This window comes from Telopea speciosissima, chromosome 4, assembly GCF_018873765.1.
Source record: "Telopea speciosissima isolate NSW1024214 ecotype Mountain lineage chromosome 4, Tspe_v1, whole genome shotgun sequence".
Taxonomy (NCBI): domain Eukaryota; kingdom Viridiplantae; phylum Streptophyta; class Magnoliopsida; order Proteales; family Proteaceae; genus Telopea; species Telopea speciosissima.
In genome coordinates this window covers 68,390,277-68,404,980 of record NC_057919.1, presented here as the reverse complement: position 1 = coordinate 68,404,980, position 14,704 = coordinate 68,390,277, and the positions used below count along the sequence as shown (strand labels likewise).

Genomic DNA, 14,704 nt, shown 5'->3' with positions numbered 1-14,704 from the left:
AGATTTTAAAATTTGTGAAACTCAATTCACTGGAACAGAAAATTCCAAATGACACTGCAGAAAAATAGCTTCAGAATACAAAATCAGAAAATACACTAGAAGTAAATAACAAGCATTATGTAATTATGTACTTACAGAATACAAAATCAGAAAAAAAAAAAAGCTCAACTCTTCTATGTTAACTTTGGTCACAGTCACACACTATGCAACATAAAATTTTTCCTCTTCCCATAATAGAATGAATTCAACCCAGCTAGCCGCAGCGTTCAGTTTGCAATAAAAATACAACCTTTGTTAAGCATATAAAAGGATAAAATCCTTATCTACCTGACAACGTCCATGATTACTTCCCTCAGCCAACTCTATTCACTATATAAATACAAAGGTGCAGTGCTGTAAATAAATTTTCATATTCTCAGACAGATGTTAGATAAGTAAGGGGTGAGAAGCTTGAAGGCACGATTCAATCCCAGGCCTGAGGAATGCAATTAGCACGGTAGATAAAAATGTCTCCTGTGTAATGTTAGCCACATGGTTCAGCCCAAGACAAAACTAGCTTCATTGCAAAAGCAAAGCTGGATTAAAAAAAAGTTCAAAACAGAAATTACTATAAGAAGCAAAGGTAGTCATTTAAACTTTGTCAGGATTACCTCAAATTGAGTTGCTGCCTTTGAACTGCACCAGGCTGTGTATGGTCCCCATCGGCTCACGTGGTCGAGGTTCAATTTGGTTCACTGAGCTCATTTTTTCTTCAGTTTCTGTATTTCAACAGGTAAACATAGCAACCAAGGCACATCAAACAGGAAATGTGAAGTTCTCTTAATCTCTACTTTTCCTCTTTTCTTTCTTCACACTCTTGGGAAAAAGTTCTTGACACTCCAAAAGAACCTCACGATGCATTTGTGCCCAAAGCTTTTCAAATTGATCATGAAATTTCTCCTGAAACCAGTCCCGAATCTCTGAATGCAATTTTTGGGGATTCTCATTCCAGATCTTTCTCAACATGGCACGACTATCAATTGACCTTGCACCAGCCATCAGTTCATTTATAAGGTTCCCCACCCGTCTTTGACCTGCTGCCTCAGGCCTCAAAATGGTAACAGCAGGGGCTGCCATGAACTTCTGTGCAGATCTTAAGCAAGGCAGTACTTGGCCTTCAAGTAAAGCATAAGCAAATACGGTCACTCTATGCACACCATTACTGACAGGCAAACTATGCAATGGTAGCTGCCATAAATGGGGACCAAAGGTTGGACTCACCCAGCAAAACACTTGGTCACCTGAGGGTTCATAAAATGGTTTTGGGTCTGAAAGTGGAGTAGAGAAACTACAAAGAGATGCAGCATATTTAACAAGCCAATCTGGTTTCACACTTGTCACTCCATGCATATATGGTCGTTTTGTGTTTAGAAGTTCACTATAGACCAGAAACTCAGGAGCTGTTCGAGAAACGGATGACCAACGATGGAGGAACACGGTTTCTTTAACCATGCAAGATTGATATCGTGGTGCATTAGCTTTTCTGTCTCTATCTGATGACACTGAAACTAATCTGATGCGCTTGGCAATCCTGTCTGCCCAGCCAGCACAGATAGCTTGTCCTAAGAGCTCCTCCTCATTTAGTAATAGAGGATGCCTGTTGGAGGAAATCCTCCAAGCCTGTTCTACATCATCAACAGTCCCATATGTCCACAAGAAATCCTCGTGTACAACAACAGAGCTTTGATGAAATACCAATTGGAGTAGCTGCTTTCTTAGCTTGGACATCTCCTCCATGGTTTTCAGGTGTAATGAATTATCTTTACAGAACTCTGTTGGGTTCCCTGCGTGTTCAAATGATTGCAAAGCATAAGCTATTGTCAGAGCATCACTACTAGGGTTGCAGAATTTTGCACGGGCCAATTTAGTAATTTCTTTCAGTTTCTTCTGCCTCAGTTTCTCTTCTTTGTCCAGAATCTTTGGGGTATCAACAGTATCAGTTTTATCATCTCTATCCAAATCAGCTGAATTATTGTGGCTTCCCTCAAATTGCATAATAAAAGGATTTGACAAGCTCAAAGCTGCGGCTGCAGCAACTGTGTAAGCAAAAACAAGATTTGCCCTTGGATAACTCTGGACTTTCTTCATAATTTGAATAACTGTAAGAAGCATACGAGAGTGACGAGGACTCATGGGATACTTTGCCATGGCCCTTCCAAGGGGTGTAAGTCTTCCTTGACTATCAAGTGCTTCAAGAGCCATTAAGCAACGCTCAGCTTCCACCAAGGCAGTGGCCTCAGGGGGAGTCGGAAATGGGAAATTTGCAACCTGGAGAATAGAACATGAAAGCAAGGGGGAAGAATAAGCCAATCAGAAGAATTAATAAAGATGAAATTATTGTTGCTGGATATTAAGATAAAAACTACAAGGCAAATAATTCTTCAAGATTAATAAGAGAATGCTTCAGTGGAAAATGATGCAGATTGCAAACTGCATATATTCCCGCCATATGGACCAGACAAAAACTACGGTGCAAACAAAGTAAAAGATGTTACAGGTGCTACCTAGATCTCCCACCCCAAATTAAAATAATTGGACCAGCTTAAACAATTCATCAATGATTAATTATTTTGACCGTCTGACTAGGTTGATCTTGACTTAGGTGATCTGCACCCAAAATCCCATGGGTGTTCACATGGATGTTTAAAATCTTCAGCATATTCCCACCCAAGAAGCATAATATATGAAGCTTTTGCACGACAACCACTGTAAAGAAACGTCAAGCCTTAGAAAATGAATTAAACCCACCTTATCAATACCCATTGATTTCATGAGAAGGACAACACCATCAACAGGTATTTTGGATATTTCAGGGATAGAGAAGTCAGAAAATATGTTAGTAAAAACAGCAGAAGAATAGAGACGGTAACAGTGGCCAGGCCCAGTTCTGCCGGCTCTTCCTGCACGTTGGGCAGCAGATGCCTTGCTTATCCAGTGAATCTCATATGTTTCCATACCATTGGAGGAATTGTAGTTCTTGACCTTCTCCCTTCCAGTGTCAACCACATACTTTATGCCTGGAATAGTTAAGGAGGTTTCAGCCACATTGGTAGCAACCACTACAAGCCGCTCTCCTTCAGGAACCTTTTCAAATACCCGAAGCTGTACTGCTGCAGGTAGCATGGCATAAAGAGGCAGGACACACATTGCACTAGCACAAGGACCATCAGCCATATCACATTTTTTCGTAGAAGTGGAAGTAGATTGGTTCAAACATCCTTCTGAGCCAGGGGTGATGGGAGAATCCAGTTTCCCCTCAGAAGTTGGGTCGGGTGCATTATTGCTGGCCAAAGCTGCAAAAGCAGCCTTCAATGAGGCAAGGCTTCCAGGTTCTCCAAGAACATCAAAATGCTTACCATTTTTCTCATGATTTTCATATTTCAGTGAACCCTCAACATCACCATCAACTTCCAACTCACTATCTGTTCCCAAATCATCAGAGGAGTCGAACTCTTCCTCATCAAGAACATCATGATCCTCATCACATGAACTAAATCTGTCAGTTTTCTGGTGGTCTGATGACCCATGCACCTCAAATGCTTCATTGATATCCTTCATGTCAATTCCCTGGTCACTAGTATCTACATCCAAGACAGCCGTGGCCTCACTCTCCTTCTGCTTGGAAAATTTCTGAGTCAGCTCCCTTGAAGTTTTACGTAGTTTGCGGCACAAATATTCCACTTCCCTCTGCCCAGTGACAAAAACGAGTATTCCACCAGGTGGAAGCCGCTTGTGAATGGACAAGACCTTTTTATAAGCCTGGCCCATGTAGTCCACGATCTCGGTTCTTTTTGAGAAGTGAACAGTAACAGGAAATTGTCTGGTTGGAACTTCTATAACAGGTGGGTTTTCATTAAATAGCCTCCTTTCTGAAACAAAGTCCTCAACTCGCAAGGTTGCACTCATAAGTACAAGTTTTAACTGAGATACTAAATTCTCAGGACTGATTTTCACTCCCGAAAGAACCTTCTCTTGCTGCTCTTCGTATAACCTCTGTCATGGAAGCATAAAATCATAAGAAACATAATTAATAAGCCAGACTGGACATAAACTTTAACTCTGCACTGTGCCAACCAATAGTAGTGGTTTTAATATCTTACCTGGCGGATTTGTATGATACGGGAAAGCATTCCAATAAGTATATCAGTATTCAAGCTTCTCTCATGAGCCTCATCCAGAACAATAACAGAATACTTCCTAAGCAAGAAATCACTCTGCAGCAGAAGAATAGATTGATGTGATGATGTAGGGGAGCAGTATAATCACTTTAGTACATTTAATATATGCCAGTTCATCAATCAGCAAAAGAAAGGACTAATCTTGCACAGAATAGATAGTCATCACATAAACAAAAAAGAGAGTTTAAAACAAGAAACACCTACATAATCACTAGAGAATCCCCAATGATCTAAAAGATCAATGGACCAATAAATAGACATAATAGAGCAGCGTTAAAGCATGCTTAACTAAAGATACATATAGGACCATAGGTCAATTTGAAGAACATTACAGAGGTTTCGATAGGTTTAGACACTCTAGGCTATGTACATACAGGTGAAAATTAACAAGATTTCAGTACCTAACCACATACGCCCATTTGCATTTCCACCAGAAAAAAGAAGCAGAAGCAACTCGATCAAGCAGATCAAAACCATACACCCCCCCCCCCAAAAAAAAAAATAAAAAAAATAAAAATAAAAATCAATACACAGCAAAGAGAGGGAGAAGAATAAGAAGATAATAACTATTCCATTGACCCAGCCGTTCTGATGAGAACAATAATATCCAAGGAACTTAACACATGAAATATATTCTCAGCAGACCTCCAAGAGAGAGAGAGAGAGTCCTTAACAGATCTCTGATTTTACTTTTTAGCGATCACCAATATCAATCTCTATGCAACTGACATCCTAAAACTAGTGTTTTTGGAAAACCATTGTCTAGAAAGCCACTTATTTTTAGGGTTTACAGAGTGTATTGCCATAAAAACCTGCCTATGGAAAGAAAGCCCGGAAAACAATTATAGGAGTTACCAATGAAGCTCTCAGGGAAGTTGTGAACCTCAAATCTCATGACATATACATATCCCTTGAAATGCTAATGCACAACAGTAAAAAGCCAGGGAACAATAATTTTTCCGTTAACTCCATTACATAATTCTTTGTTGCTTCAAAGTGATATTTGATTCTTTTGCTTCAACGGAAAAAACAGCATCCAAAAAAAGACCTTTGTGCCCAGGTGGAATCTCAATTTCATTCTCACCAAGCACCTTTGTTTCTACATACGAGGCACTTGTTCCCCATCTTTTAATACCCAAAACGTAAGGATCAAAATCAAGGATGATAAACTCAACAATCGATTCTGCTTTCCTGACTCAAGCAAGCTCAAAAAATTGCTCTATCAATCCCCAAAATGAATGTGATGACATAAGAAATCAGATTCCTGAGAAACAGAAACTTCCCAACTAAGATCTCCACTTGAAATTCTTGGTCCTGAACTTTTGTAAAACCCCACAACCAAAGCTTCAATCAATATCAGGGGCGTTAGCATCACTTGAACCGGTCCTATGACTCCCACATAAGTTCAAGATGCAAATTAATATATCTGAGAAGGAAAAAATACATGGAAGATGAACAATATTATCTCTCCCTCGTCCATAAGCAAGCTTCAGTTCCCTTAATTTATATATATACATATATACAAGTTTCCTCAATAAAAAAAAAGGAAAAACGAAATGATATAAAACGAGTTCTCAAAATGACAGTCAAATGAACACGTGTTGGTGAAGAACCTGCACTTCTCGAAGCAAAATTCCATCTGTCATGAACTTGATGGAGCAATGGTCCCCGATCTTCTTGTCATGTCTAACTTGAAACCCAACCTCCTTCCCTAGACGGAGACCTAGCTCAAATGCCACTCGCTTGGCCGTGGCAAGGACTGCAACACGACGTGGTTGGGTGACACCGATTATGCTACTTTTTGAGCCAGACTTGTTCAAACCAAAGCCAGCTTCATAAAGGAACTGCACAGTATCAATGAGAAAGCTGAACTTAGGGCACAATTAAGGCAAAGTTTTTATTATAAGAAAAAAGAAAACAAAAATTTAGCCAAGAATTCCAGTTAGTAAAATATGAAAAGCATCCAATCCAAGCACACCTGAGGAACTTGAGTAGTTTTACCACACCCAGTCTCTCCACATATAATAAGTGCAGAATTTTCATTTATAGCCTCCATTATCTCTTGCTCCATCATCACTATTGGAAGATCCTTTCTTTTGCTTTCAACTTCATTTGGTCTTGATACATGCACTACAGTTGGGGTGCTAATAGGTCTCTGGGTAGCAGAATCTACAAGGACACTAGAACCATGTGAATCTGGTTTTGGGCCATTCCTCTCTCCATCCTGGTTCACATCAAACAACACAGTTCACATCTTTCAATAAGAGCTAAGCATCACAAGCATCAAGTCCCATTTATGAAAGCAAAATTCATTCACTAAAAGTTTGATCAACATTATAGGTACCAGCAGGTTGGTGCTTTTTATCTCATCACGATTGCATGGTGGTAGCAAAGAATTCTTCCCTTCGTGCTGAATGTCTCTGCCATCATCCTCATCGGCGAATCCCTTAGCAGGTATGGCAGTATCAGATAAAAACTCTGAACCTAGTGGGCTGCCACAAGTTGGATCTTGACAAGCATCCAGAGACCTATGAATATTTTTAAGACCTTCTCTGTCCGGCATCACTGGACACTGCAAATCATCCTTATTGAGCTCCTGATTTTGGTGGCCTTCATCAAAATCAGATTTGCTTTCATCACTCCTTTTCTTTGAGGGTCGCTCATCCTGGGCAACTTCTAACCCTGCCTTAGAAAACTCTACGGCCCTTCTACGTTTCTCCTTCATAGTTTCAACCTATGCATGTTCATTGAGTAAAATAAGATTCAAATCCCCCCATAATATGAAAAAAATAAAATGTTAAGGAAAAAGTTGCCAACATGCCATTGACCCAATGACCTTAGAAAAACACAACCTTGTTATACCACGTGGAAGAGTAATGTGGCAATTCTGATAGTTAGATATCTAGGTAATGGTGTGGATTGGATCTGAGTCAAATGTCAGATACAAATTCAATCATATGCCCCATATATAGTCAGATTCTTCCCATCTATGTTCATGCACCCTCTTGGCCGTCCTAAAACTCTCAAATCTCGATAATGACAAGTAGATATATCGTAATGGTTTGGTCTAAAACTTCAGACATGGTTAGATGTTGATGTCAACAGTATGTCTCCCAAATTTTAACCATAAGCAAACTGACACGTGGAAGACAGTTATTGAAGGCATGGTTGAGAGCAAACCAGAACCAGGCATGGCAAGTCCTGGTTCTCTAAATGTTATTTGATGGTACAAACCTGACCAATATTCCCCGAAGATTGCAGAAGTGAATATGCATCCTCTCGGATCTTGTACTTCCTGAAAATGTAAATTGCTCACAATTATTAATCATGCATTCTGTGCATCTCTGTTTGGAAAAGCATGCAAATCCAACTAATGATTTTTTAGAAGGAAATAGAACAAAATTTTCATACTCCAAGATTCTCATGCTGGAAGCCAACAAGGCCGCTTTCTCTTTCTCCTCCTGCACATAAAGGAAATAATTTATTCTAAGATCTAATGGGCATGGTTGCCTAATAGAACAGGCCTAGAGATGCATACCTCCAATTTCTTCAGCTTTCTTTTCTGGGATTTGCTCATTGTTACTTTTTTCTTCACATCTGAGTTTAGCTTTTTGCAACCAATACAAGGAAATCCAATAATCGTGAAGCATATTAAGTAATAGATAACCTACTACAGCATCACAAATTTACAATAACATTTTAGTTTAGCTAGTGTTTTTACCTGACTTGTCCCATTTGTTTTCTTCTTGTTCTTTTCCAGCAAGATGATCGCATTGCTATCATCACCTTTGGAACTACAAAACATAACCCAAAGAGAGAGAAGTTTTATTTTTTTAATTTATTATTATTTTAAAAGAATGTTTGCTAGGCTAAAAATATGCTTGGAGCCCCCTAAAATAGCGTAGGTAATCTCTTCTGGATTTCATGTAGCCTATGCATCTAAAACCTTCCAAACATGAAGTAACCCACAAAGCTGAGGTATATGCAACCCAATCTTACAAGGATTGCTTCCAAGGGAAATCAATCATGTAAGGTGCTGATGCAATGTAAATATAAAAGATTCATTATACCTGCAGGTGATCTTTTTCATTTCATCAATAAAATAAGTTAATTGATTTGAAATCAAATATCAAATGACACATTTGCAGGTAATATTTTCAGTCCATTAAAAAAATTAAGTTGTTGAAACCAAAACATACAAATTTTCTTAAGATCAAACTGTGAACAACAAGGGTTTTACCTCCATGAATCTTGAAACGCTTCTTTGTGTTGGAAAAATATCTGGTCCACATCCAAAGACTGTTCCAAATTGTTATGACACGATCGCATCCTCTCCTCTTTAACTCAACTCTGCATTGGCACTCAACTGAAAGTGAGCAGGATCATAATGCTTAGTGGAGCATGCCAACAAACAATCTGCTAGGGGCAAACTGGCAGCAATTTTGGATAAACAACTTATACAAATAATGTATCAAAACCAGGTAGTGCATCATCATTACATCTCACGATAACATGTTCATTATCATGCAAGAGCATAGTCACCAACATAAGGACAGTTGATGCAGATTCATCATCGAAATGAGCTTATTTCTTTAGAAATAAGTCTAGGATTGAGATATATATATGTTGGGCCTTTGATCCCAAGGGTTTTCTATGTAATAGGCCAGTTTAATGGGCCTAAACTAGGGGTACATAGGTTGCATACGGTATTAGCCCAATACTTAGTTTATTTTTCATGTTTTAGTGTTTTAAATTGAACTTGTTGAACCACTGGTCCAATTTAAGTGAAATGTTTCTATTGACTAATAGGGTCTTATATCCTATTGGTTACTTAGGAATCTTCTTAGTTTAAGTGTTTTAATTGGTTTTAAGTTGTTTATTTCTACCCTTCCACGATTTAAGTGAGGGAAGTGTTTAGATTTTATTAGGATTTAACTATTAGCCTTTTATTATAAGTATTAAATCGTAGGAGGCTCCCTCACAGTTTTATGAATTTAAAAAAAAAATCGTGTTTGCTGCTTTTGTTGCTGCTGCAGCTCCTTGAGAGTGTTCATCCTTGAGGTTCTATCAAGGTGGAAAGGGTAGGTGGATCTCCAACAACTCCTTATGCCGTGACGGCTGGGAGGATCTCCATTGAAGATGGTTCTATCCTTCTCTGCTGTCCAAGCTTGCTGCCAACGGATTCTACTGTAAGTTTGAAACCCAATTCTGTTTCTAACCCTCTACTTCCCCCCCCCCCCCCAAATTGATTCCTCTTTGTTTTTTATTTAAATTTCATAAACCCTAATTACTCTTAACCCTGTCCAGCATTAACCCCTCATCAGAATTTCATCAGATTTGGACCACAGTTTCCCCTTAGCATCCCCTCCACTCGATATTCATCTCAGCCCCTTCCAACCACCCAAACCCTAATTCCCCATTAACCTCCATTAATCCTAAAACCCTAGAATTTTCAGAACTAACACTTACATCCATCACTTGGACTTCATACCTTGGCCGAGTGGTATACCCTATCAGTACAAAACTCGACCTTAGCCCCTTGCCCTAATTTCAACCTAAAATCTAAAACCCAAAACCCGAAACCCTAACCCTAATTTTTTGCAATTTGAAATTTTGTTCAAATCTTGTTCAAATCTTCACTGCTAGCTTCCCCTAGACCTGCCTAGCATTACCATATAAAAATTATCCCCATTCCCCAAACCTAACCCTAGAAATTGACCTAAAATCCTAATCCTGCCCATTCGAACCAGCAACCCTCTTTTTTAGATCCTATTGCTTGGCCTCTAGTAGGATCCTTCTCCTATCTAGAGCTACATTAACAATCAACAACAACAACTCAGCCTTACCCCAACTAAATGGGGTCGGCTACATGGATCCTTGCCCTCGAATCAGCTCTATTCAAGGTCATACATGTCTTTCCACACCACTTCTCCTAAGGTCATTTTAGGTCTGCCCTGGCTCTTTTAGTCCCTTCAATCTGAATCAAATCAACACTCCATACTGGGGAATCTAAAGGCCTCCGTCGGACATGGCCATGCCACCTCAAACGTCTTTCTCATAGCTTATCATGTATCGGCGCTACTCCCACATCATCTCTTAATGTAGTCCTAGATTCGAATAATCAAACTAGGAACCAAACCAAGATCTTTTCATCAAAGAATAGTTCAGATTAAGGAAAATTTTGATAACAGAAAATCAGATGGTTAGAATGATCCCAAATTTCATATGAGTTTACCAAATAGGGACTGGAACAATTTTGAAAAGCTGAAATTGATCCAATGGTTAGATCAGCTAATATGGGGGAATCCTAGTACAACTAGGAAAAGGGGAAAACAGTAATTTAACCAGGAAATTTAGAGATAAAAAATTAGGGTTATGTTCAGTAATCGAATATAAATTTAGTTGATAAAATTCAGCAATAACAAATCAGCAGAATATGTATACTAATTGTGACCTCAGAAGACCAATATAACAATAAGGGCAGAATTGGAAATTCACAGCAGGAACAGATCCGCATGTCAGAATTGCACCAAACTGAAATTGAGTTCATGAATTAGGTTCAAGAACGTTAGGTCAAAACTTGAGATGATTCTAACTGTTAGATTTGGCTGGGCAGAATTCTTACGAAAATCACCTAATATGTGACCTTCTCGAAGAGAAGAAGAATAGTTGCAGGTTTTAGGGTTCTAATAGATCTATGTTTTTAATGGTGGATGAGAAAGGCAGCAGGGATTGATTATTGGCAGTGGGGATCGATGGCTTGCGTTTAGAGGATTAGGAGAAGAAGGTTGATTGTCAAAAAAGTAAATTACTTACTTGTATAGCAGATCTTCAATGGCAGCAGCTCAAAGATCAGAATTAGGTCCTCCCGATCTACAAGATGCAAGGAGATGAGTAGTAAATCCTTCCGGTCTACAAGACGCAAGGAGTCAACTGGAGATCCACCAATCCTTTCACCTTGATATGACTCACAAGGCAACACTCAAAAGAGCAAGGCAGCAGCAGCAATCATGGTTTAAACTATCGACCGATACAATACGATATGGACCGATACGTATCGGTATCGATCGATACCGATACGATACATACCGATACATCACTTTTAAAAAAAAATTAAATTGTCTCTAATTATATCTATCAATACGAGCCGATACGATACGATACCATTGATACGTCTGGTAAGGGGTTCTGTGGGTGGTTTAATATGTAACGATATGTATCGGCCGATACGGCTCGATACATACCGATACGTACCGATACATACCGATACATACCGACACCATCGATACATTCCATAAAAAAGCTGTTTTCACTCACAGACTCGATACAACTCCTAATCTAACGAAAAAATGAAGGAAAACTCTCAACCAAGAGTCTAAAATCTTGCATTTAATCTTGGTTTTTCACACTTTTAACTAAAAAACGAATCAAGGAGTGTTACAACAACATCCTTTGCATCATCCAATACTTTTCATGGCTATAGACGATTACAACATGTAAGAAACCTCATCTTTTATAACAATTTCAATTTAATGCAATTGTTTGGTTATACATTATTCACCATTTCAGTGTTTATGCATGACACTTGTTATATATTGCTTATTTATATTGTTTTTTGTTCCAAAAGTGTATTTCCATGTGTATTTTGATCATTTCAATGCGTATCTGTATTGTTCGATACGTATCTCCGAAACAATATGATACGATACGATACGTCTCTTAAAATCACCCGACCGATACGATACCCGATACCGATACTTTAAACCTTGGTAGCAATGGTAGCAAACATAAGTTATTTTTATTAATCAAATTCGTATTCAATACTTGACCCCCTTACAACCTTATATAAAAGATTCCAAATTAGACTCCTACACTAAAAGGGAAAGGCCTAACCCATTCCTTAACCTACTAGGTAACTTAAACTGACTAGGAAACTGAAATAGACTCAAAATAAGTCCTAATCTAGCCCAACTAAACAACTAAAAGAAAAACTAATAAAATCACTTAAATTAAATCACTGGTTCAAACCAGTTTTGGACCGGTTCAATTTAAAACATTAAAAACATGATATAAACTAAGTCTAGGGCTAATCCCGTATGCAACTCATGTACCCTAACTTTAGGGCTATAAAAGTGGCCTATTACATTAAAAAACCCATGGGATCAAAGGCCCAACATGTATATAACCCAACCCTAGACTTGTTCCTAATAAAAGAAGCCCATTTCGGGGATGAATTTGCATCATATGTAATATGATCATTCCTTACTTTATCCTTTCTAGTTTTGCCACTCATCTATCTCAACATCCTCATCTCCACTATAATGAGTTTATCTATATGATGCTTCTTAACTACCTAACATTCTGCACCATACATCATAGCCGGTTGTATGACTGACTGTCCTATAAAATTTTCCTTTCAGTTTCAAAGGAATACGCCGATCACACAACATTTTAGACCCACCTCTTCACTCTGAAACATCATCCTCTTTATCACCTTCTTTATTTATGATTGAGCCCATATACCTAAAATAATCGCTTTGCAGAATCTCCCTCTCATCAATTTTCACCACCTCATTATCCGTCCTAGTGTAACCAAAGTTACACACCATGTACTCCGTCTTCATTCTACGTATCTTAAAACCTTTTGATTCCAAAGTTGATCTCCATAACTCCGACTTGGCGTTAATCTCTACTTTTGTCTCATCCACCAAAACAATATCATAAGCAAATAACATACATTCAAGGAACCTCATCTTGAATGTCTCTAATTAAATCATCTATGATAAGCGCACACAAATAAGGTCTTAAAGCTGATCCTTGATGTAATCCGATTGTAATTAGAAATTCATTACCTTGACACCCCACAGTTCTTACACTCATCACCGCACCATCATACATATCTTTAATTATGTCCAATCCATTTTCTCAAATCTTGTGATGCTAGACACCTTTTATGCTCATGCTCCATGTGCATTTACACCAATCAGTTTAAAAACCTTCTTACACAAACATCTTGTTTCCAACCATGAACTTGTAGCTTACAATTGATTTCATCTACATCAGCTTGTTCTAAAGTTTACTTATTATATCACATTATGGCATGAATTAACCATTTTAGGAAAATATTTCATATTTCATAATTTATAAAGCAAAATCAGCAGAAGTCTTTGGATACTATATTAAAGTTGTTGGAAACCTAGTGCTCTTGTTACAAAATGGAATCTGTGTTAGACAGGTTTAGACATGTGCCAATGTCTTCATTACACAAAGTGTATTTGTCTTCATCCTGTGCTTTCCAGTAGGTTAATGTGAGTCTTTAAGTGGGGTATAAAACTTCTGGAGAACATATAAATGATGGCATTGCCTTTTATGCTCAGAAAATTTCTCACTTTGTCCTTGAACTCTAGTTCAGCCATTCACAACGATCAGATTTTATATGCTCCAACAAATAAAAGGCGAAATTTGACCCCAAAAAAATAAAATAAAACAAAGGGTGAAAGCAGGTTGGAAAAGCAGATATTACAGTTGGGAGAGTTGGATGTACTTGAAAACACCATTGTTGCAACACGAAGACAAAATATATAGATTCCCATGATTCTTTTACTTCATATGCTTAATATGATTATTTCTACACCAGAAACCAACGGAATAAGCTAATCTTTTTGCTGTCCCAGATGGGTGTGAAATTCGCTTTTAAATCCCAAAGACAACACGGGCTGAAGACATGCCAGCATATGCGGTTCGGTAGGGTTGGCGTATAAGATACATACCAACAGTGTAGCACTTATAAACATAATCTCCGCACTAAAGACATACCAGCATAGGGTTGTTATCCCATGTTTATTGGTATTACATTAACCCAACTGGGACTGGGAAGAGTTAAGCGACAGCCGTACAGTACGCTTGCCAGTTATACCATTCGTAATTCCCCTGTTTCTCCAATATATAATTTTGTGCCAAAATTTATAGGATTTGCTTCTGTTTTGTTTCCACAAATTTAATTCCCTCCTATTAATTCCAGTTGGAAGTAACAACATTTAAAAACTAGAATCGGAAAGTGTATATTTTGCTACGTTGATTATTGCGGACAGAAAAAGCAAGGCACTACTGAACCTTCACTGGATTCACTCAGGTTCATCCAAGAAAAAGAAATAACAGACAAATCGACCATCTAGAAAAGAAACCAAAGGAGATGAAAAAGTATTGGTTCAATTGAGAAGCAAAACCAATCAAGGAGAGGAAAATAAAACGAGCGAGATAAATAGAAGAGCTTTAACTAACCTTTGGATTTCAGCAGTAGAGATAACACAAATCCCTCGCTTATACGGAGAGAGAGAGAGAGGGAATGAAAAGAAGGTTTCTTCCTCGGTTCTCAACACATTCGTTGCGGCGAGAGGAGGAAGGAGAACTGAAAGCTTGTGTGTAAGTGTGTAATAGTCTCTAAACCCTCTTAACAGTCAAAAAGAAGTAAACTGGCACGACCCGCC

General features: G+C 38.3%; 1 protein-coding gene across 1 annotated transcript; it reads right to left on the bottom strand.

The window, feature by feature from the left end:
• Window positions 1-268: 268 nt before the first annotated feature.
• On the bottom strand, window positions 269-14,536 carry LOC122658041 (ATP-dependent RNA helicase DEAH13-like). Its single transcript, XM_043852897.1, has 13 exons — window positions 14,499-14,536; window positions 8,458-8,567; window positions 7,939-8,011; window positions 7,756-7,824; window positions 7,629-7,678; window positions 7,452-7,512; window positions 6,562-6,951; window positions 6,196-6,441; window positions 5,831-6,061; window positions 4,140-4,253; window positions 2,788-4,032; window positions 651-2,307; window positions 269-513 (listed from the first exon to the last, which is right to left on the bottom strand). Exons 2-12 carry the CDS (start codon window positions 8,544-8,546, stop codon window positions 820-822), a joined length of 4,056 nt encoding a protein of 1,351 aa, XP_043708832.1. The 5' UTR covers window positions 8,547-8,567; window positions 14,499-14,536; the 3' UTR covers window positions 269-513; window positions 651-819.
• Window positions 14,537-14,704: the final 168 nt, after the last annotated feature.

What these genes read in the sequence shown, in the direction of transcription:
- LOC122658041 (XM_043852897.1), bottom strand. Translation starts at nt 8,546, where the DNA reads ATGCGATCGTGTCATAACAATTTGGAACAGTCTTTGGATGTGGACCAG. An exon ending in GCGTTTCAAGATTCATGGAG is followed by an intron (nt 8,012 to 8,457) that starts GTAAAACCCTTG and finishes TATGTTTTGTAG; the next exon opens with TTCCAAAGGTGATGATAGCA. An exon ending in TTTTGCTTCGAGAAGTGCAG is followed by an intron (nt 4,254 to 5,830) that starts GTTCTTCACCAA and finishes CTTCTGCTGCAG; the next exon opens with AGTGATTTCTTGCTTAGGAA.